The sequence below is a fragment of the Mus caroli genome, unplaced genomic scaffold, assembly GCF_978045245.1.
Source record: "Mus caroli unplaced genomic scaffold, Mus_caroli_1 scaffold_12, whole genome shotgun sequence".
NCBI classification, from domain to species: domain Eukaryota; kingdom Metazoa; phylum Chordata; class Mammalia; order Rodentia; family Muridae; genus Mus; species Mus caroli.
The window spans coordinates 120,621,449-120,643,384 of NW_028227267.1; the positions used below are offsets into that span (position 1 = coordinate 120,621,449).

Sequence of the window (21,936 nt, forward strand, 5' to 3'; positions counted from 1 at the left end):
TTCCCAGGACTCAAAGGGAGGGACCTTATATAAAATACCCTACTTTAAGGAAAGGGAACTTAGAGAGCCCACCTCCAGCAGGAAGACAGGATATCAAGTGAGAGATGGGGTTGACATGCCACAGTCACACCTCTGACCCATAATTGTTCTTGTCTGAAAGAACTACAGGCATGGAAATGGAGAGGGGAAAAGAAGGTCCAGCAACAGGCCCAAAGTGGGATCCAGCTCAAGGGAAGGTCCCAAGGCCTGACTATTACTGAGGCTATGAAGTGCTCACAAAAAGGGATCTATCATGACTGCCTTCCAAAAGATTCAACAAGCAACTGAAAGAGTCAGATGCAGATACTTGCACCTAACCAATGGACAGAAGCAGCTGACCCTTGTTGTTGAATTAGGGAAGGCTGAAAGAAGCTGAGGAGAAGGGTGATCCTGTAGGAGAACCAGCAGTCTTAATTAATCTGGACCCCCAAGACATTCCAAACACTGGACCACCAAACAGACAGTTGATATGACACCTCCCAACACACATACAGCAGAGGACTTCTGGGTCTGTGTTCATTCAGAGATGATGTACCTAACCCTCAAGAGACTGGAGGCACCAGGGAGTTTAGAGATCAGGTGGGGTGGGGGTTGGGACATCCACATGGAGACAGGGTGGTGTGGGAGGTGGAGCAGTCCGAGCGTGGATGGGGGTGGGGTGGGGAATGAAATATGGAGTGTAAAAAATGAATTAAATACCGGGCGGTGGTGGTGCATGCCTTTAATCCCAGCATTTGGGAGGCAGAGCTTCTGAGTTCAAGGCCAGCCTGGTCTACAGAGTGAATTCCAGGACAGCCAGGGCTACACAGAGAAACCCTGTCTCAAAAAACCAAAAACCAATATATATATATATATATATATATATATATATATATATATATATATATATAATAAAAAATAAAGAATTAAAAATAAAATAAAATTTAAAAAAAAGTGAAACCATCCCATGGGATCATCCACCATCTTTTCAGTTTAGTTCCTGTGGTTTCTTTTATTTACCAAATAGAAGTGGTTTCATGTTAAAGGTTCTTGACCTTCTTTAATTGGCATCAGATGAAGAACTGTACTCATGCGAAATTATGAGGAACCTGAGTATCTTTGGAAGAAATTCTGAGGGCTATCATTTGGTGAAGACCACTCAACTTTCTGATGCCTTTTTGATCTAGCAGCTGGCTTTTTATTTATATGAAAGCCCACGTGACAAAGGCAAATCTGGGAATGGATTGGAACAGACATAGAGGTGAAGAGAGAAGAAAACAGAGTCACTTAGAACTAGAGACACGTCTTAGTGGGAAGTTTTAGTGAGTTCATAGTAAGGAACTAAACTCAGGATCCTTTCTCTTTCCTGACTTTATTACAAAGAATCCAGTACATTTTAAATCTTAATGCCAGGAGTAAAGAGAGCTGAGTTCTGCATTCAGGTAGATCCAGAGAGAACCACAGAATGTGGGGATGATAGTAGGATATGAAACAGAAAAACTGTATAATAAAACAAGATGGGTTCTCTCACCTCTTTCTACATCCTCGGGTTTCTTCCATAAGTCTGTGAGTTTCTATTTTTTTTTATTAAGGATTAATTTTATCATGCCACTAGTATATTTCAACTGTTCAAGTCACCCAAGATAGAATTCTTTTTAAACCAATAACAGCATAAACTATCTTCCAGTATTTGTTTTAATGGCTGCAATTAAAGTGCGTAATTATAGTAAGAAGCAATTAATAAATCTTGTAAGTAAAAAAAAACAGGTATATACATTGCTTCAATGCTGAAGCCAAAGTATACATAACAACAAATTTTCACTTGTTTTATTTCTATTACTCATAAAAACAAGTCAAATAATATTCAATTGTTTTATTTACACAATTCCAGTTAGAAAACAATAGTCATTAAAGACTTTATAGTGTCTATATGTGTACTGATGGGAGAAATAGTCTATGTTTGATAGCATAATCAGAAAAGTTGAATATCTGTTTCAAAGATGCTACTTACAAACTGCAGTTAGGTTTTTTACAAATCTTAGTTTTATCTAGAATTTGGGTAAAAGACAGAACAGAAAGTTATGATCCATTCTTTTGGCTTTGAAAAATGTAGTTTCTTAAATGAGAAATTCTTTTAAAATTGCCCACTTCCTGTGGGCTTTACATATATTATTTTTGATAAGTGGACAGTCTGATGGATACACAAATATCCAAATCACAATACATCGGCAAACAATGTTCAAAATGTTAACTTTTGTGATTAAAACATAAGAATATATTTAAAATATAATTTTGCTTATTATGAAATGCACATATATATAATAAGCAAATATTATCTTAGATGAAGATAAAATGTAAAATTCTTACTAAAAATTGGTATTTACTTTTGTACATTAATGCATAGTCTAGGAAATAAAATCATAATTTTCCTGTCTCTTAGCTAACTCTATATTTAGATTAATTAATCCAAAGTAACAGAACAAATTTGGAGAACAAATCTCCAGTACCACAAGAAGCTAAGCAGATTAATTTATTATTAAAGGATGCTGATTTAGAATGTGAGTTGACTTCTAATGGGTAGAATGTTTTATTTTGGATTTTTCTAAACAATTTATTGTATAATATGTAGAAACCTAACAAAGAAAATGTTTTTTTCAAATCTCATAGCCTTTTGTGATATACTGTGAAAGTTAAGCTTTCAGAACTCTTACATAATGCTGTTTCCTTAAATATAACACTGTTACACTCCCTGGCCTTCAACTGCTGTCATTATAGCTGTTTTAAATGAGATAATGCATTTCTTTAAAGTGTTTAGCACACAATTGGCTTTCCAAAAAGTGGTAGCTATTGTTGTTGGTAATATTAATGTATTTGAATTTAGCATATATATGAGAATTCTAGTTGAGAAGCTCTCTGTTCCTATAGCCGGTGCAGCAGCTAGTCTATTGTTTACTTTTGAAAAAAAAAAAAACTTTTATTAAAATCCAGCTGTCTTAAGGTCATGTTCACTTTTGCACAAAGGTAGCTGAGTTGAAGCATTGACAGAGAGTGGATGGCCTACAAAGCCTAGCCTGCTTATTTGGCACTTCAAGAAATTTGGTGATTCTTGGCTTAGACTAAAAGTTATTTTTTTTTATCTTTTATACATTCACTTACTATTTTTTTTTACACTCCAGATTTTACTCCCCCTCCCCCGTCCACCCTCTGACTATTCCACATCCCATACCTCCTCCTCACCCCCCTAAGAAGTTATTTGTTAAAAAGTAGATTTAGCTAAAATAATTTAGCCATACTCAAAACAAATCATTGTGACTCACATATAACATGTTTTATTCAAAAAGACATGACAGAATAATCTGAAATTAAGTCCAAACATATTCTGAGAAACTTAACACCCAAAGTCAGTCCATCTACTGGAACAGAGTTTGATTGCTTGTATTGTTCAATAATAGGTTGATGCTGTCTATAGACTATTTATGTAAATGAAATCCTATGTCTAGCTGATTTACTCTGATTTCAAAGAGCTGTTTACCATGTCTATCTAGCTACTTGCCTACTTTATTGAAAAACAACGTACATGTAGAAAGGTGTATTTGTATAATGTATTAACTTGCTGAATTGGTTACAAATATGAGCTTATAAAACTGTCACTACCATGTCCAAACCCTCTAAAATCATCCTGTTATTATTGCCGTTGATCTTCCTGGTAGTGTTAGATGCTGAATAACATTTCATACCCTATCTATGGTCTTAAAATTTCTACATGCTCAATGCATATAGTTTGCAATGGGCATATATATATATATATATGTGTATATATATATATATATATATATATATGTATATATATATCAGAATTACCTCCCTCAATGCCAGGCTTATTTTTTAAAACCAAGTCTGTGTTAACGGTTTGGAAAGGGCAACAAGTTAGAGGCATATAATACATATTTCCGGTTTTGTCAGGTTTTGCTATACCATCTTAGCTCTGTGGTTGCTATTTTATTATTACAAATAAAACCATCAAAATTGATAAGGATTAATCACCTGTTCCCAGAATCTACCAGCATTTAAGCAGCAATTTAAGAACTTCACATTAAAGCAAATTCACCCAAGAGGAGTAGACGGCAGGAAATAATCAAACTCAGGGGCGAAATCAACCAAGTGGAAACAAGAAGAACTATTCAAAGAATCAACCAATCAAGGAGCTGGTTCTTTGAGAAAATCAACAAGATAGATAAACCCTTAGCCAGACTCACTAGAGGGCACAGGGAAAGCATCCTAATTAACAAAATCAGAAATGAAAAAGGAGACATAACAACAGATCCTGAAGACATCCAAAACACCATCAGATCCTTCTACCAAAGGCTATACTCAACAAAACTGGAGAACCTGGATGAAATGGAGAAGTTCCTAGACAGATACCAGGTACCAAAGTTGAATCAAGATCAGGTTAATGATCTAAACAGCCCTATATCCCCCAAAGAAATAGAAGCAGTCATTAATAGTCTCCCAACTAAAAAAAGCCCAGGACCAGATGGGTTTAGTGCAGAGTTCTATCAGACCTTCAAAGAAGATCTAATCCCAGTTCTTCACAAACTATTCCACAAAATAGAAACAGAAGGTATTCTACCCAACTCATTCTATGAAGCCACAATTACTCTGATACCTAAACCACAAAAAGGCCCAACAAAGATAGAAAACTTCAGACCAATATCCCTTATGAATATTGATGCAAAAATCCTCAATAAAGTTCTTGCTAACCGAATCCAAGAACACATCAAAACAATCATCCATCCTGACCAAGTAGGTTTCATCCCAGGGATGCAGGGATGGTTCAATATACGGAAATCCATCAACGTAATCCAGTATATAAACAAACTCAAAGACAAAAACCACATGGTCATCTCGTTAGATGCGGAAAAAGCATTTGACAAGATCCAACACCCATTCATGATAAAAGTCTTGGAAAGATCAGGAATTCAAGGCCCATACCTAAACATGATAAAAGCAATCTACAGCAAACCAGTAGCCAACATCAAAGTAAATGGTGAGAAGCTTGAAGCAATCCCTCTAAAATCAGGGACTAGACAAGGCTGTCCACTTTCTCCATACCTATTCAACATTGTACTTGAAGTCCTAGCCAGAGCAATTCGACAACAAAAGGAGATCAAAGGGATACAAATTGGAAAAGATGAAGTCAAAATAACACTTTTTGCAGATGATATGATAGTATATATAAGTGACCCTAAAAATTCTACCAGAGAACTCCTAAGCCTGATAAACAGCTTCGGTGAAGTAGCTGGATATAAAATTAACTCAAACAAATCAATGGCCTTTCTCTACACAAAGAATAAACAGGCTGAGAAAGAAATTAGGGAAACAACACCCTTCTCAATAGTCACAAATAATATAAAATATCTTGGCGTGACTCTAACTAAGGAAGTGAAAGATCTGTATAATAAAAACTTCAAGTCTCTGAAGAAAGAAATTATAGAAGATCTCAGAAGATGGAAAGATCTCCCATGCTCATGGATTGGCAGGATCAACATTGTAAAAATGGCTATCTTGCCAAAAGCAATCTACAGATTCAATGCAATCCCCATCAAAATTCCAAATCAATTCTTCAACGAATTAGAAAGTGCAATCTGCAAATTCATCTGGAATAACAAAAAACCTAGGATAGCAAAAACTCTTCTCAAGGATAAAAGAACCTCTGGTGGAATCACCATACCGGACCTAAAGCTTTACTACAGAGCAATTGTGATAAAAACTGCATGGTACTGGTATAGTGACAGACAAATAGACCAATGGAATAGAATTGAAGACCCAGAAATGAACCCACACACCTATGGTCACTTGATCTTCGACAAGGGAGCTAAAAACATCCAGTGGAAGAAAGACAGCATTTTCAACAAATGGTGCTGGCACAACTGGTTGTTAACATGTAGAAGAATGCAAATCGATCCATTCCTATCTCCTTGTACTAAGGTCAAGTCTAAGTGGATCAAGGAACTACACATGAAACCAGAGTCACTGAAACTTATAGAGGAGAAAGTGGGGAAAAGCCTTGAAGATATGGGCACAGGGGAAAAATTCCTGAATAGAACAGTAATGGCTTGTGCTGTAAGATCGAGAATTGACAAGTGGGACCTCATGAAACTGCAAAGCTTCTGCAAGGCTAAAGACACCATAAATAAGACAAAAAAACCACCAACAGATTGGGAAAGGATCTTCACCTATCCTAAATCAGATAAAGGACTAATATCCAATATATATAAAGAACTCAAGAAGGTGGACTCCAGAAAGTCAAATAACCCCATTAAAAAATGGGGCTCAGAACTGAACAAAGAATTCTCACCTGAGGAATACCGAATGGCAGATAAGCACCTGAAAAAATGTTCAACATCCTTAATCATCAGGGAAATGCAAATCAAAACAACCCTGAGATTCCACCTCACACCAGTCAGAATGGCTAAGATCAAAATTTCAGGTGACAGCAGATGCTGGCGAGGATGTGGAGAAAGAGGAACACTCCTCCATTGTTGGTGGGATTGCAAGCTTGTACAACCACTCTGGAAATCAGTCTGGCGGTTCCTCAGAAAATTGGACATAGTACTACCGGAGGATCCAGCAATACCTCTCCTGGGCATATATCCAGAAGATGTCCCAACCGGTAAAAAAGACACATGCTCCACTATGTTCATAGCAGCCCTATTTATAATAGCCAGAAGCTGGAAAGAACCCAGATGTCCCTCAACAGAGGAATGGATACAGAAATTATGGTACATTTACACAATGGAGTACTACTCAGCTATTAAAAAGAATGAATTTATGAAATTCCTAGCCAAATGGATGGACCTGGAGGGCATCATCTTGAGTGAAGTAACACAATCACAAAAGAACTCACACAATACGTATTCACTGATAAGTGGATATTAGCCCAAAACTTAGGATACCCAAGATATAAGATACAATTTACTAAACGCATGCAACTCAAGAAGAATGAAGACCAAAGTGTGGACACTGTGCCCCTTCTTAGAATTGGGAACAAAACACCCCGGGAAGGAGTTACAGAGACAAAGTTCGTAGCTGTGATGAAAGGATGGACCATTTAGAGACTGCTGTATCCAGGGATCCATCCCATATAAGCAGCTTCTAAACGCTGACACCATTGCATACACTAGCAAGATTTTGCTGAAAGGACCCAAATATAGCTGTCTCTTTTGAGACGATGCCGGGGCTTAGCAAACACAGGAGTGGATGTTCACAGTCAGCTATTGGATGTATCACAGGGCTCCCAATGGAGAAGCTAGAGAAAGTACCCAAGGAGCTAAAGGGATCTGCAACCCTATTGTTGGAACAACATGATGTACTAACCAGAACCCCGGAGCTCTTGTCTCTAGCTGCATATGTATCGAAAGATGGCCTAGTCGGCTATCACTGGAAAGAGAGGCCCATTGGACTTGCAAACTTTATATGCCCCAATATAGGGGAATGCCAGGGCCAAAAGAATGGGAATGGGTGGGTAGGGAAGTGGGGGTCGGTATGGGGGACTTTTGGGATAGCATTGGAAATGTAATTGAGGAAAATATGTAATAAAAATATTAAAAATTAAAAAAACATATAAAAAAAGAAATGTAAATAAATAAAATATCTAATTAAAAAAAAGAAAATGATTAAAAATATTCAGCTCAGTGAGATAACTCATTGGGAAAGCACTTGCACACAAGCCTAATGCACAGGTTCATTTGATGTTGTGGTGCATGTACAAATGTGTAATGACCAAATCAGGGCGATTCACATAGCATCATTCTAACATTTATCCTGGGTTTGGCATCCAGGTGTGGAGCCAACTAGTTTATCTCTGAGCTTCTGGACCTGTTGTCACTTACAGGAGGAAGCAAGCTAACACATCATGAAAAGGGGGTGTGGGGGAGAAAATGAGAGGTGGGAAGAATAACAGACTGTTCTGGAGTAAGACTGAGGGAAAAAGGTTACCTTGGCAACATGACCACTGCGGAGAAGGCTGTTGAGACTCACGGGTACAGGAAATGAGTCAAACAACACAATACCAGAGGAATCACTCGAGAGGCAGATGTTGTCAATGTAGGAGGCAGTTGAGTAATTAATGCACTAGAGTTAATTTTCATGGTCATAAAAGGCCCTTGGTGAGGCTCTTCCACATTGAGCACTGCTGCACATCCTCTCCAGGGAGGGACTTACCTCTGCAAGGTAGAATTCATCATACTGCCTTCTGAAGTTCTCTCCCTTGTAGTAATTGCTGGCAGCAACTATTACATCCACAGTCACCATGCTCAGGATAAACATGTGGAAAACCGATGACCGCATCATTTTCTGAGGAGGCAAAATGGATAGGTAAACTCTCCCCAAAGACCTCACCATTAACCTCAGTGTGCATGCTAATGTTTTGATGGACAACAGGTTTGATATATGGCAGTGAAAAACAGGTGTTCCAAGACCACTGGTCAACGTCTTTCCTGTTGAATTGTGGGATCAAAGGAATCCATTTCCTTAGGTGAGTTAAAGATGTTTAGAAAACTAGTTTCAGACACCTTCAGTTAAACATGGAAACATTAATTTAACTTGAATATACTTCATCTTGGATATTAGGTTGTTTTGACCCAGAGCTCTGACTATATGAAAAAAAAATAGTTTTCAAAATGACTATTTTGAAAACAGGCATGGGGTAAGAGTAAAAATATTTTGGCAATGGTTATAAAGCTGGATAGAGGGAGAAACAGATGATTTATTTTCTCTTATTGCATCCATAAATAATTGCTGAAAATAATCCTGTAGTGAATAAGAACTGTCAGTTGAGTGTATCATGTGTCTGGAGCTGTTCTAGAGTTATACACAGATTAACTAAATTAAATTCCATCCTAGTCCTAGGTTGTTGTTTTAATTTGATGATAAGAAAACATACTTACTATAAGAAATTAAATAATTTTTCCCACTGTCACACTAGTATAGAGGCTGTATTTAGGATTAGAAATTAAATCTGGTCCAAGGCCCTTGCCTATAGTGAAGTGGAGTTAACGAAGCATTGAAAACAACTATTATGATAGCTTCCATGAGTTGAATGCTTATTATGTGCTAAGTGAGTTTATGCACATCTTACTCATGATGTGTCTGTTACACCACAGTTTTAAACACTAAGGTATGTGATTGGTGTAATACAGAGTTCAGAGAGCTTAGGTTATTTGTTCAAGACCACACAGAAAGAATGCATCAGAACCAAGCATTGCTACCAAGTCTGTTTGAAGTCTATTCTCTGAGTTTACTCAATTGTGAGGAAGAGATCACCTAAGTGGAGAAACAGAAGGTAAAGGCTAGGGACCTGAGAGAGCCAACTGCTCAGGAGTGATGCCACCACATGGTCTCTCTCTCTCTCTCTCTCTCTCTCTCTCTCTCTCTCTCTCTCTCTCTCTCTCTCTCTGTGTGTGTGTGTGTGTGTGTGTGTGTGTGAGTGAGTGTTTTAAAGAAAAATTTATGATAGAATCATAGGAGTCAGTGAAGAAAGATAGAGGGAGAGAGATAATATAAATTTTAATGAAGCATGGAGATAGAAGCATGCCATTTAATTTAGACATGGAGATTAGATGCATGGCATATAAGTAAGTGCATAATGCAATATGGAGGCAGGTGGGGAGTGAGGTGTTAGAGAAAGCCCAGAGTACCAGAAAAAAAAAAAAAAAAAAAAAAAAAAAGCTTAGTTCATCTCTGGCCCACATCCAAAAGCAAAATAGAAGAGACTAAAAAGAAGATTGCCTTTCTGAGTGAGAGCCTAGAAAGGCAATCACATATTCTCTCTTGAGGTTTCTTTTCTTTCCCATACTTATGGATGCATTGAATGCCACTGCCCTGTGATCCAACTGGCAAGCTCCTTAATACCACAACTAAAACTACCTATATAAAGCTCAGGCTGAGACTGGGATAAAGTGTACCAGAACTGGAGTCCACAGCATCATCTTATCTCTTGTTTAACAGAATGAGGCAGAGCTAAGTTGTCTAAGGTTGAGACTCCACCATTTCCTGGTGTGGTACCCATGAGCAAGACACTTAAGCCCCTCTGTATCTCAGTTTTCTCCTCAGTAAAGTGGTCATGATGTGTCTGCTCCAAAGAATATTATTACTTCTAATTGAGTCAACATCTATGGAGATGTGTTAATATACTGCAGGTATTGTTACAAAGGCCTCTACTCCAAACAAATACCATTTTATGAACCAGATATGTGTCTGTCAGAAATGAGAAGTTAATCATACAAGGTCAAAGAATTAATGATATTGAACATCTGACTGAAGACAGAACCAAGGGCGGTAAATCAAAGTGATAAAAACCTAATAACTCTGAGCCAAGGGAAAAGCAGATTTCCCATGAGGCTTCATGTCCTCTTAGGGCTCGACATTTTTTTTTCCCATTCTCTTTGACTTTATTTCATTGGTAGTACAAAAATCAAATCCAAGAATTGTCAATCAACCTGTTTGTATGGCTGTCAATTTACTTGCAGGAACTACTGACCTTCATAACACAGATAAATAAATCAGTTGTCAAGTTTCTATTCTCATTAGAATTTGCATTGTTATTTCCTCTTTCTTTGCATTGTGAGAGTTAAATTCCACACCCATCACTCCCTTTCTATATTCTTTTCAACATAGTGTTCAATTAAAAACATGTCAACTGATTTCCATTTTATTAGCATGACAGAAAACCCACAACTTTTTCTTTCTGTTTTCCTTCACTGTGGATTTAGGTCTTAAGTAAACTGTTATTACAGAAAGGTCCGAACAAAGCTTTCAGCCATGGCTGTCAAAAAACTTTGAAATTGGTTTTGTAACTGTCACAGCTTAGCTTTGGTGCTGTCATTATAATTAGGCTGTGTTTTTGTCTGAATGTCTACGTATCTCTGTTGGTACAAAGTCATTAAAATAATCACTTACAATGGAGTTTGATATGCTATAATCACCATGGCTTGGTTGACTTGCTCCAAAGTAATAACTTTCAAACATTAAATAAGAAAGAAGGTGATAAATATATGTGTAAGGACTGAATTTAAATATTAAAACAAGAAATTCTGGCTTTAATGTGAAAGCTGGTGACAGACGCCTCTGGAACCGAATTTATTCAGCCAACCAGTGTTAGAAACTGGACATCAGCTTCTAAAATGCAAAATTGCTGGTAACATCACATCTGGATTTATTCTTGTATTTACAGAAGTCTAATTCTGTGCCTTCAATTTTCACTTATGCAAATTAACATAAAAAAAATTGTTGAAGTTGAATAGGTGTCACAAAACGTTAAGAGACTTGAAGTTTCCACAGTTTCATTACTTAACATTACTGTAGGCTCTACCTACCATCAATTCATCTATGCACACAACTTGTCCATGAACACACAAAGACACAAATTTAAATGTAGCTATATATTGTTCTATAGTTATATTTTATATATGGAATATAAAAATTTCAGATGTATATTCAAGCTTTTTAAATTTCCTTTATTTAAAATGTCATTCTAGTTCATATTTATTTATTTTGGTTAGGGGACAGAAGAGATGGTTTAGTGTTCAAAACTAATTATTGATCTTCTAAATGATTCAAGTTTTATTTCCAGCACCCACATAAGGCAACTTCTTATAAGTCCAGCTTCAAGGGATCTGATACCCTTTTCTGGTCTCAGTGTTTATTTGCACCCACTCACACAGACACAAATAAACATACAGAAATAAAAATAAAAATAAAACCCCTTTAGAGAATTTTTAAAAAATCAGACAACTTCTGAATACATTTCATTTTGCTCCAAAATCCACTTATTTGTGTAAATGGCAGTTGAAACTACTGAGACATTAAAAGACTAAGACAGAATCTTTCCTAAGATTTTATAATGTCTAAAATACTCTAGAGACTTTCTATTCAAGGGGTCTCTAAAGCTGAATGGGTGAGCTGCACCCTTAGAGGTGTTTAGGAATGCAAGAACTCAGGCTGGTTCTTAGTCCCAAAGAATTCAAATCTGTACCTTTAAGAAGGTACCTAGGTAGTTTCTTGTGTCATGTTCAAGTTTAAGAATTAGTGTTATAATCTTCATTGAATAAGAGGGTAAACTTGTTAACCTATAAAATTATCAGACACTTTAAATTTCCTGGTTCTAAAAGCCTACAGAGATTGAAGTGGAATCCAACAAAGACTGGCTGAATATCACTGTTATATTATGATCACTATACCCCCAAATGGACTTCTTTCCATACAACTCTAAGGCAAAAACCAGTTAGATCAAATGTTTTTTTTTTGTTGTTTTTTTTTTGTTTTTTACCATGAGAGGGCTTTATAAAGCGATCATCACAGACTCGTTAATAAAGGTATGGGATGAGGTAGTTTCAAGAGCTACAAAAAAAGAGACAAGATTTGTTTATTTTCCAAAAACAATGCAGTCTTAGTAAAGTTGCATCCCCCTCCCCAAATAAAAAACCTAATTTTGAATTTTAATCTATAGAACATGATAAATTTGTGTTGTTTTAAGTAACTAAGTTGTGGACATTTGTTACAATCATAAGAGGAAACAGTAGAGCACTATTTATTAATTGGATGGGCAGACATCAGCTCAAATTATCTTCTAGGGAAATGATTGAACATATCTTCTCAGTACTATAGTAGGATGCTATAAATATTGTTGCTTAAAATGTAAACAACATTATAGTAGTTATATCTTTTATCTTGCTTTGTGCTAGGAAGTGCTATATGAAAACAAGTGAGAAACAGTGGTGCAAAGTCCAAGAATAAGAATTGTCAAGATTCTATTAGGTTGAGGCCTGATGATATAGCTTATCAGTTGAATGCCTGTCTAGCATGCATAAGGCCTTGGTTCATGTCAAAAAAGAAGAGAGAGAGAAATGCTAGTTTGGAGTCCCATTGTCCAATGAAAGTCCTCAAGAGACTTCAATGTGAAGCCACATGGGGACAAAGCTTCTTCTGCAATTAAAACAGAAGTGGATTCTCACAGTCATCCATTGGGTCTCCAATGAAGGAGCTAAAGTACCCAAGGAGCTGAAGGGATTTGCAGCCCTGTAGGAGGAACATCAATATGAACTAACCAGTACCCTGCAGAGCTCCTTGAGACTAAATCACCAATCAAAAAAAAACCACATGGTGAGACGTGTGGCTCTAGTTGCATATGTAGCAGAGGATGGTCTAGTCTGTCATCAATGAAAGGAGAAACCCTAGGTCCTGTGAAGGTTCTATGTCCCAGTATAGTAAAATACCTGGGTCAGAAATGGAAGTGGGTGGGTTGAGGAGCAGGGGATGCGGGGAGGAAATAGGAGGTTTTTGGAGCAGAAACTAGGAAAAGGGATAACATTTAAAATGTAAATAAAGAAAATATCTAATAAAAAAATCAATGTTAACAACAAAAATTATCAAGATAAGTGTCAATCCATACTTGAGTGCTTGGTCTGTACCAACCTTCATTTTAAGCACTCTGTACATGGATGTAATTACACTATTTGGTCTCAGATGGTTGGTTTTATGTCTTCCCCCTTCGTTAGGAAGAAATAGACTTCTTAGAAAGGATGAGTAGCACATCCAAGCACATCAAGTTGGAAAGCATTCTCAAATATTTTGAGAACAAAGCAGGTACTTCTCTGCCTTCTCTTGAGTGGTCAAGAAGACCTTGACATGGCTTTAGATGCTAAAATGAATATGAACCAGGTTCCTTGCTGAGAATACTGTCTGACAATAGAAAGCAGAAGTACACAGAGACTATGTTTAAAAACTTCTGTTCAGAAGGATGTACGATCATCATGATATAATAAAATGTTAGTTTGAAGACTGCTTGAGCTCTGTGCCTGACTTGACCTCTCTGTAACATTTTCTCTTCTGGGAAGAGAATTGCAATAGCTACATCTTTGATTGAAACATGGATATAAATAAGATATTTTAATGCAGTGTCTAGTCTAGTAGATGTCTTGAATACTATATTAGAAAACTGTGGATGGAAAACTGTGGAGGGATTTAAAAATAGAGATATGGTTAATTTCTGTGGAGGAAGGTAAAAGAAATAAAACATGAGAAAATAATTCAAAGAAATAAAAAAGTCATGAGACATACTATGAAAATTCATAGATTTCTAAAATGTCTAAATTGATTTTGTTTTGGTAGTTTATATATAAGTACTTTGTGGGGAACTGCTTCTATTAATTTTTTCAGGTAATATTTTCCTATGAAATAGTGACTTTGAGGGTTTTAAGTTTCTGTAGATAAAATGTCCTAAGTAGGACACGTGTGGCTTAGAGTTCACAATGCATATAAATTACATTAATGAAGATCAGAACTCAGAAGTTGAATCTTTCATTTGCTTCTTGAATGAACAAAATATTCATCTTGCCTCACATTGCATCATTTGCATACTAAAATTATTTGAATTTGATTCCAAAATAAATAATTTAGATAACAATGTATTCATGAGGTAAAATTTCAGAAACCAGCTTGCAAGTGATCTACATGGAATGAGAACATAACCATAGGCAACTGTACAAATCCTAATACAAACTTTCCTTTCATAAATGTTGTGTACTAATTGAGAAGCCATCTGTGTGTTCATGCTTCTATAATTGATATACAAATTATTCTACACAATTAACATAGTTTTGTTAGATAGGTAATGTGTTTATATCAATACTGAAAATAGTGGATGTCCTTCTAAATTGTGTCTTTCTCAATAACCCATCATTAGAGAGGCAGAATAGAAAGGAATCCATGTATAATTCCCTACAAGGGCACTAAGAGTCTGTGATGCTGTGGACACCCTACAACCTGCCATGCCTTAAGAATTGCTTGCTTTTTTTTCTCTGGGAAAGAAAGATAAGTGAGAAGAGTCTCATAAGACCCTTTAATTTCTTGTCCATTATCATTGAACTTTCCATTGTTATGCCATTAAATCACATATTGGTACTCATGCTATTATAATCAATATGCTTCAATCACCAGCTCTTGACACTACAATATAAGTTAGATTTTAAAATGAAAACATAATCATGTCTTCTGGGTTGGGAAAGGTTGGTAAGCTCAGTTGAGTGTTATTTTCAGCTAGTGATTTTAAAGTTTCTTTTAGTCTGTGTGCAAAGGTGTGATGTCCTCTCACTGAACCCCACCCATGGGTTCACTTGCCAGTATCTTCTACAGCAACTCTTGACCCAGTCATGTGACTTCCTTTGGTTAGTTTATAGTAACAGAGGTGAGTACAGACTTGGGAAATACTTGTGTGCTACGATTTACTTTTGCCATTCTAGGATGCCTAAGCAAACACATTGGCATGCTGACCTAGCTATGGACCCTAGTATCCTCTTCACTCTACTTTCAGCCAGCCAAGCCCAGAGCATAGATTTGAGCTGAGGAGTGGCTGAGGACAGATCCCCAAGATACCAACTGAGGTTTGGCATGGACTGGTAGGACTTTCCTGGCCATTCACAGATTCACATGTTAAAAAAATATTAGTTATAAATCAGCATAGCTTAAATCAATTGTCTTCTTTTGGTTGCTAACCAACCAGCTGTCCAAGGCAGTCTAGTTAGTCCAAGGATCAGTGGTCTACTATGGGGACTTGAAAATTAATGATTTGATTATGCATGTTGAGGCTTGGGGAAAGGGAAGGACATTTATGGACATCTTAAAGGTATTTAGCCTCATTATCCAAGGCAGGACATACATATAGCTCATTGTTCTATTCACAGACTCATCATGACTCACAGCATTCATATCAATATGATGCTTTATTCAGCACGAGAGATCCACAAATGTTATTCGCAGCACCAAGAGAGACTAATGAAGACCACAGTCATCTGCACATATTGGTAAAAGTAAAGAACACCTAAAATAGACTGTTTCCTGAAATTTACTCAGCGAAATCATTTGTCCTGAATTGATTTAAGCCATGGTGCGTATTGGTTACAAAGGCTTTAATTTAGGACAGCATGTGCTTTCCAGAACACAATGCCATAATGGACATTCACACTTTGAAGCACATTACTTAACAGTACTTATAACTGTACTGTTCTCTCACATTTTGTGGCCACACATTTATGGATTAGTGGGAGAAAGGAGAAGTAAATGAAGATCTGTACCAAATCCTTCCAATTAACTCAACTATAATTTGAGGATTAAAAACTCAGTGTCCCTACATGACTTCACTATTGACATTTGAAAAAAAAAATCAGAAAGGAGAACGTAATCTCTTGGCTTATAAGCAATGTTGTATTGACCTTGTTTAAATTCTAGCTGCAGATAATAATAAAGATTAGAACATTAGATTTTTCACCAGATTCTTCTCTCATGCTAGAAAAGAGTAATGGAAGAAAGATATTCAAGCACTATTATTCAGTCCCTCTTCCCACAGTTTCCTCTAAGCAATTAATTTAGTTCTGATATAAGAAATAGGGCATGCCATTTATGCCTGTGTATCTGTACATAAGTCTACATGCTAATTAGCTGTATTTAGTCAGTCAAGTGGACATGTGTCAAGGCAATAGCTTTTTTTATCTATAAACTGGAAAAGTCAAACAAATGGATTTAGAAACAAGGACAAAGAAATAGACTTCCAAAGCCTGGTGAGCCAGTTGACCATGGAGAGTGTGCAGGAACTGACTTTCGAGAAGTGTGTTAAGATTCTCAAGTGGTGAACAAGGCCGTGTATGTGCTAAGAAAAGGACAGTACTTTCTCCAGGTTTAATGCCCAACTATCTTCTACACCCTATATTGGGAATTTGAGGAGCATCCATCTCAGTACTTACATACAAAAGGATAGTATTATCCCCCTTTGTCAAAGAAGGAAACTGGGGAATGCCAGGGTGGAGAGGTAGGAGTGGGTGAGAGGGTGGGCAAGTACCCTCATTAGAAACATGGGGAGGGAAGATGGGATAGGGGGGTTCCAGAGGGGAAACAGGGAAAGGGGATAACATTTGAAATGTAAATAGATAAAATATCCAATAAAATAAATTGGAAAAAAACAATTAAAAAAAAAAAAAAGCTTTGGAAAGAAGTCCCAGTGGGCCTTGGCTCCATTGTCCTAGCTAGATCTTCCTATCTTCTCACACTGGCCTAAAGGATAGAAGAGACTAGCTGGTAAAATGAACTTAACTTCTAATAGGCCTATTCATTCTTGAAATGATTATCAGTTGTGGGAAGGTTCATTTAAAAGACAGACATTCTAAGAACCATCTAGGATGTCACTCCACCATTTAAAATACACATCTTACACCTGTTCACCTCCTCTCTATCTTCACCTTCAATGGAAATTTTCTCAAAAACCATTAAAACACTACAGTAATAATCTTGTCATAATTTGACCTATTTATGGAAAAAGCTTTTTCCCTCTCTTCTTTGTAAGAGGAATGACATGGGATGCCAGAGAGAAATTGAGCAGGAACACTCCATGCCTCATACATGCCTTCATTTTCCTGTCAGATATTCTTTATGATAATAGACCACTGGGTATGCATGTGTTGGAAGAGAGTGCCAGGAATGCAGCCACATCTGTCAAATTGTCAAAGATGAAAACTCCTACCTGAGAGGTAGGGGGATGGCTTGTCACAGCAGCAGCTGACAAATGACTTTCCCATTTAATCTAATTCTATTCATCATGCATTAGAGTGACCCCTTCACACAGATGTTGTTTATATGAAAAAAAAACCCAGTACTTATATAGCTACCTAATGGTGGGTTTGATGCTAAAAGAGTCTATTATAACTTTTCAATTTTCTGAGACCCACACTTAAGCACACATTCAAGAAACTTTCTAAATGGTTTCATAATAATGTGTGAGAATCTTGCCTCACTGCCAAAACAACACAAGAGTACACAGTGTGCATTCATGCATCTAGTATCCATACCAGATTTGCCTTCATATTTGATACTTTTTTTATATTTATAAACAAATGACTCGTACCTTAGAAATATATAGGATTTAAAAAAATCATTTAGAAAAATTAGCCAATAAGTGAAATGTTAGCAATTTGAAAATTGCTTGTGAATCTGCAGAAATTTTTAAGTGGCTAATGTCTGAAAAGATGGCTGCATTTAACAACTGCCATCAGAAGGATGGAAATTTATGTATGTTACTATTTATGTATGCTATCATTGGCCTGTTTGCCTCATTGTGCAGGTCCCCTGAGTGCCATATTCCAGCACCTCCACCTAGACAGGTCTTGTATATATTTCACCAGAGTCTAGCCAGAAGAGTTCTCCTAATCTGCTAACCCCACACATCTTCCTCAGCCCCCAAGATTTTCCCAGGTCCCATATCCAGTGTTTCTACCTCATCTAGCTACCCTTGGTTACACTGGTCCCAACCCACAGACTTCAGCCAAGACATTGTCTGCCCACTCCCAGATACATCATGTGCCACATTTAACCTCTTGACACAACCAAGAACTGTAAATCTTTACCCTAGATCCTAGCTCAAAAAATCCAAATGATCTTCCCTCCTTATAATATGCTCACCCCTCAGATCTACCCGGGGTTGGACCATGATGAACATCATGCATGACAGACCAAGACCCTCTGTCTAATTGACCTCATTCCACTTAAGTTATACCCAACATTTAGGCCCAAGACAGCCTGAAAAATCCTGTGTTCTGCCACAGCCTTCTCTGTTGATTCAGATACAGAGCTAACAAAAGGAGAACACATGCCCAGATATCATTGGGGAAAAATATGCTATCAATATTAAAGTTTGAATCAGTATTTTCCACAACTCCTGAAGCCAACCAGCCCTATAGAACTTTTCTTCAATGAAAATTACCTTACTAAATCCTGTGACACAAAATTTAAAAAATAAATCATAAACGTTCTTAAAGAATTCAAGGAACTGAAAGAAGACACTAAGAAACAGCCCAATGAACTTAAAGCGAATGAATTTAAAGAGAGATGCCCAAGAGAACACAATTACAAATTTCCTGGTGGAAATTATGAACACAAACCAGGATTTAAAAATGAAATTCACTAAAATGATAGAAATATAAAAAAGAACTCAAGAAAAAAATTAAGATGGAATTGAATAATTCAGTAAATGAACTTGCCAAGTTAAGGGAAGCCTTGAAAGGAGAATGAGGCATAGTGGTCATAAAAAACTAGGCCCAGGCAAGGTAATACACACCTTTAATCCTAGGAGACTGAAGCAAGCAGGTCTCTGAGTTCAAGGTCAGCCTGGGACAAAGCAAGTTTCAAATCCAGGTGTGGTGGTACACACCTTTAATTCTGGGCCACACCTTCTGCTAGAGATCTATAAAAGGACTTTGGAAGAAGGAAGACTCACTCTTCTTCAACTGCTTGCACTTCCTTGCCAGCACATCTGTTGGAACCTACCTCTGCTTATTACACTAACTTTGTGGGACTGAGAAACTTCTAGATTCTTGGACTTCCCACCCACAGCTGCCAATTGTTGGGCTCATTGGACTACAGAGTGCAAGTAATTACAATAAATTCCCTTGATATATAGACATCCAATAAGCTCTGTGACTCTAGAGAACCCCGACAAATATACCATGTTTCAAGCTGACGAGATGAATAAACAGCGAAGAGACTGTAGGAAGAATAAAAAACTGTAATTTCTGAAACACAAAGTACCATCCTTCTCCTTCTCCTCCTTCTCCTCATTGGAGAGAGAGAGAGAGAGAGAGAGAGAGAGAGAGAGAGAGAGAGAGAGAGAGAGGGAGAGGGAGAGAGAGAGAGAGAGAGAGAGAGAGAGAGAGAGAGAGAGAGAGAGAGAGAGAGAGAGAGAGAATACCAAAACCAACAACACAATGATTTCATCTAACACATATCTTTCACAATTACTCTAAATATTACCAGTATCAGTTCTCCAATCTAAGGACACAGGCTGTTTGAATGGACCAGGAAAGAAATTCCATTCAACTGATATCTATAAGAAACTTAGTTTGAAAGATAGGCACTGTCTTAGAATAAAAGGATGAAAAAAAAGTACTTCATTTAAATGGAACCAGGAAACAACAGCTATCACTATCATAATATTTGACAAAATAGACTCAAACTAAAACTAATGAGAGATAAAGAAGGACACTCCAGTCTATTGAAGGAACAATTAACCAAGAAGACATTGCTATCATAAACATATATGCACCAAACTCTGGTGCACTCCATTTCATAAAAAGTGTAGTTTTGGAATTAAAGACAGATTAACATCATCCTATTAATAGTAGGTGATTTCAATAGTCCTATTTCTCAAATGGGCAAGTCATCTGAATGAAACATAAGCAGAGAAACATAGACAGGTCATCTGAACAAAGCAGAGAAACATCAGAATTAGATGATATCATATGTCAATTAGACTTAGCAGATATCTACAGAATATTCTATCCAAACATAATATACATTCTTCTCAGCAGTCTATGGAAGTTTCTCTAAAATGGGCCACATTTTGGGACAGAATGCAAATATTAACAAATTCAGAAAGATTGAAATAACTGCATCGATCATACCTCCCATAATGCAATATAATAGAATAGACAGTGAACAAGTCTCTAGTAAGAATATAAATTCAGGTAGATTAAAATCCATTACTGAGTGATAGATGGGACAAAGGAGAAATCAAGAAAGAAATAAAAAATCTGGAATTAAATGGAAACATAACATTCTGAAAACCCTGGGACACATTAAAAGCAGTCCTGTGAGGGAAATTTATAGCTCTAAGTGCTTACATTAAAAATAAACACAAGTAAATGACTTAATGATCTTACTCAAAAATTTGAGAAACAAACAGAAGCAAAACAAAATCAAGAGCAAACAAACCAAGTAGTTAGCAAGAAATAATAAAAATCAATAAAGAAATTAATAAAATAGAAAAAAGAAAAACAAAGAATAATTGAACCTCAGAGCTGGATCTTTGAGAAGATAAACAAGATATACAAGGTGTTTTAAGAAGATGAATGGATTTGACACAACTAATAAAAAGAAATAGAAATGACCCAAATTAACAGAATCTGAAATTAACAGGGAAACATCACAACAGACACCAAAGACATTCAGGATATTATAAAGGATTTGAATATCTACAGACTTGAAAATCAGTGTCAACAGCCTGTCCGGTATCAAATCCCTACTGACACTAAAAGGTTATTCTAATTGTATTTTGTTTAAGTGGAACAGCTGTGTCTACTTCAATTTCCATGACCAAATTCTTGAACTCAATGTCTCTCACATTTTGTGACCTATTCTGAAATTACATTTCCTCTCAGTTAACCTTTATTTTGCAAGTTTTCTGGTGATTTTTCTTCTGAGAACTTGTATGGGAGGTCACCAGGCCCAGCGTCATAGTCAGCCACTGTGGGTAATGTGCAAGAACTAGAATGAAGCTATAGTTATCGGGTAAGAGAATGAGACAGACAGAAAAGAAAAATCATATGGCTCACAAAAGATAGGTACAGAATGCACAGTGACCTGAAATGCCAGACTGTACCTGCAATAGGTGCACTCTTTTGAACATTGCAACACAACAATTTTCAACCAAAACACAAATGTTCATATAATTTTCTCAGATTGTAAGGTAGGAATAGGAGGTGAATGTTAGAAGCAGTTTTAGCTCTAAGAGAAGAAAAGCCAGTTGTGAGGGTTGGTGTACCCACACCCTTAGACTGTTGCCCTTTCTTCAGCCTTCTTGCTCTTATACTTCAAAGTGGAGGCTGGGAAGGAAACTAGCTGGAGACTAGTGTCAGGGAAGGGAAGACAGAAAGATAAGTCGTTTCAGACAGGACAGTGGAGGTGCCTCATGGGCTATAGAACTTTAATTCATTTATTCTTAATGTAAAAGTGAATTTGTCAGGAATTAAGTGTATATACTGGAACTAGACATGTTACTAAATTTTACATATGAAACAAATGGACCTGAAATCATTAATT

At 36.8% G+C, this 21,936-nt stretch overlaps 1 protein-coding gene across 5 annotated transcripts in view; it reads right to left on the bottom strand.

Moving 5' to 3' along the window:
• Nalcn (sodium leak channel, non-selective) overlaps nt 1-21,936 on the bottom strand; it is a 324,306-nt gene that overhangs the window by 191,934 nt on the left and 110,436 nt on the right. For all 5 annotated transcript variants that reach the window (XM_029469212.2, XM_029469211.2, XM_029469215.2 and 2 more), the window contains exon 11: nt 8,242-8,373. In XM_029469212.2, the coding sequence (XP_029325072.1) occupies nt 8,242-8,373 (132 nt within the window). The remainder of the gene's footprint in view (nt 1-8,241; nt 8,374-21,936) is intronic.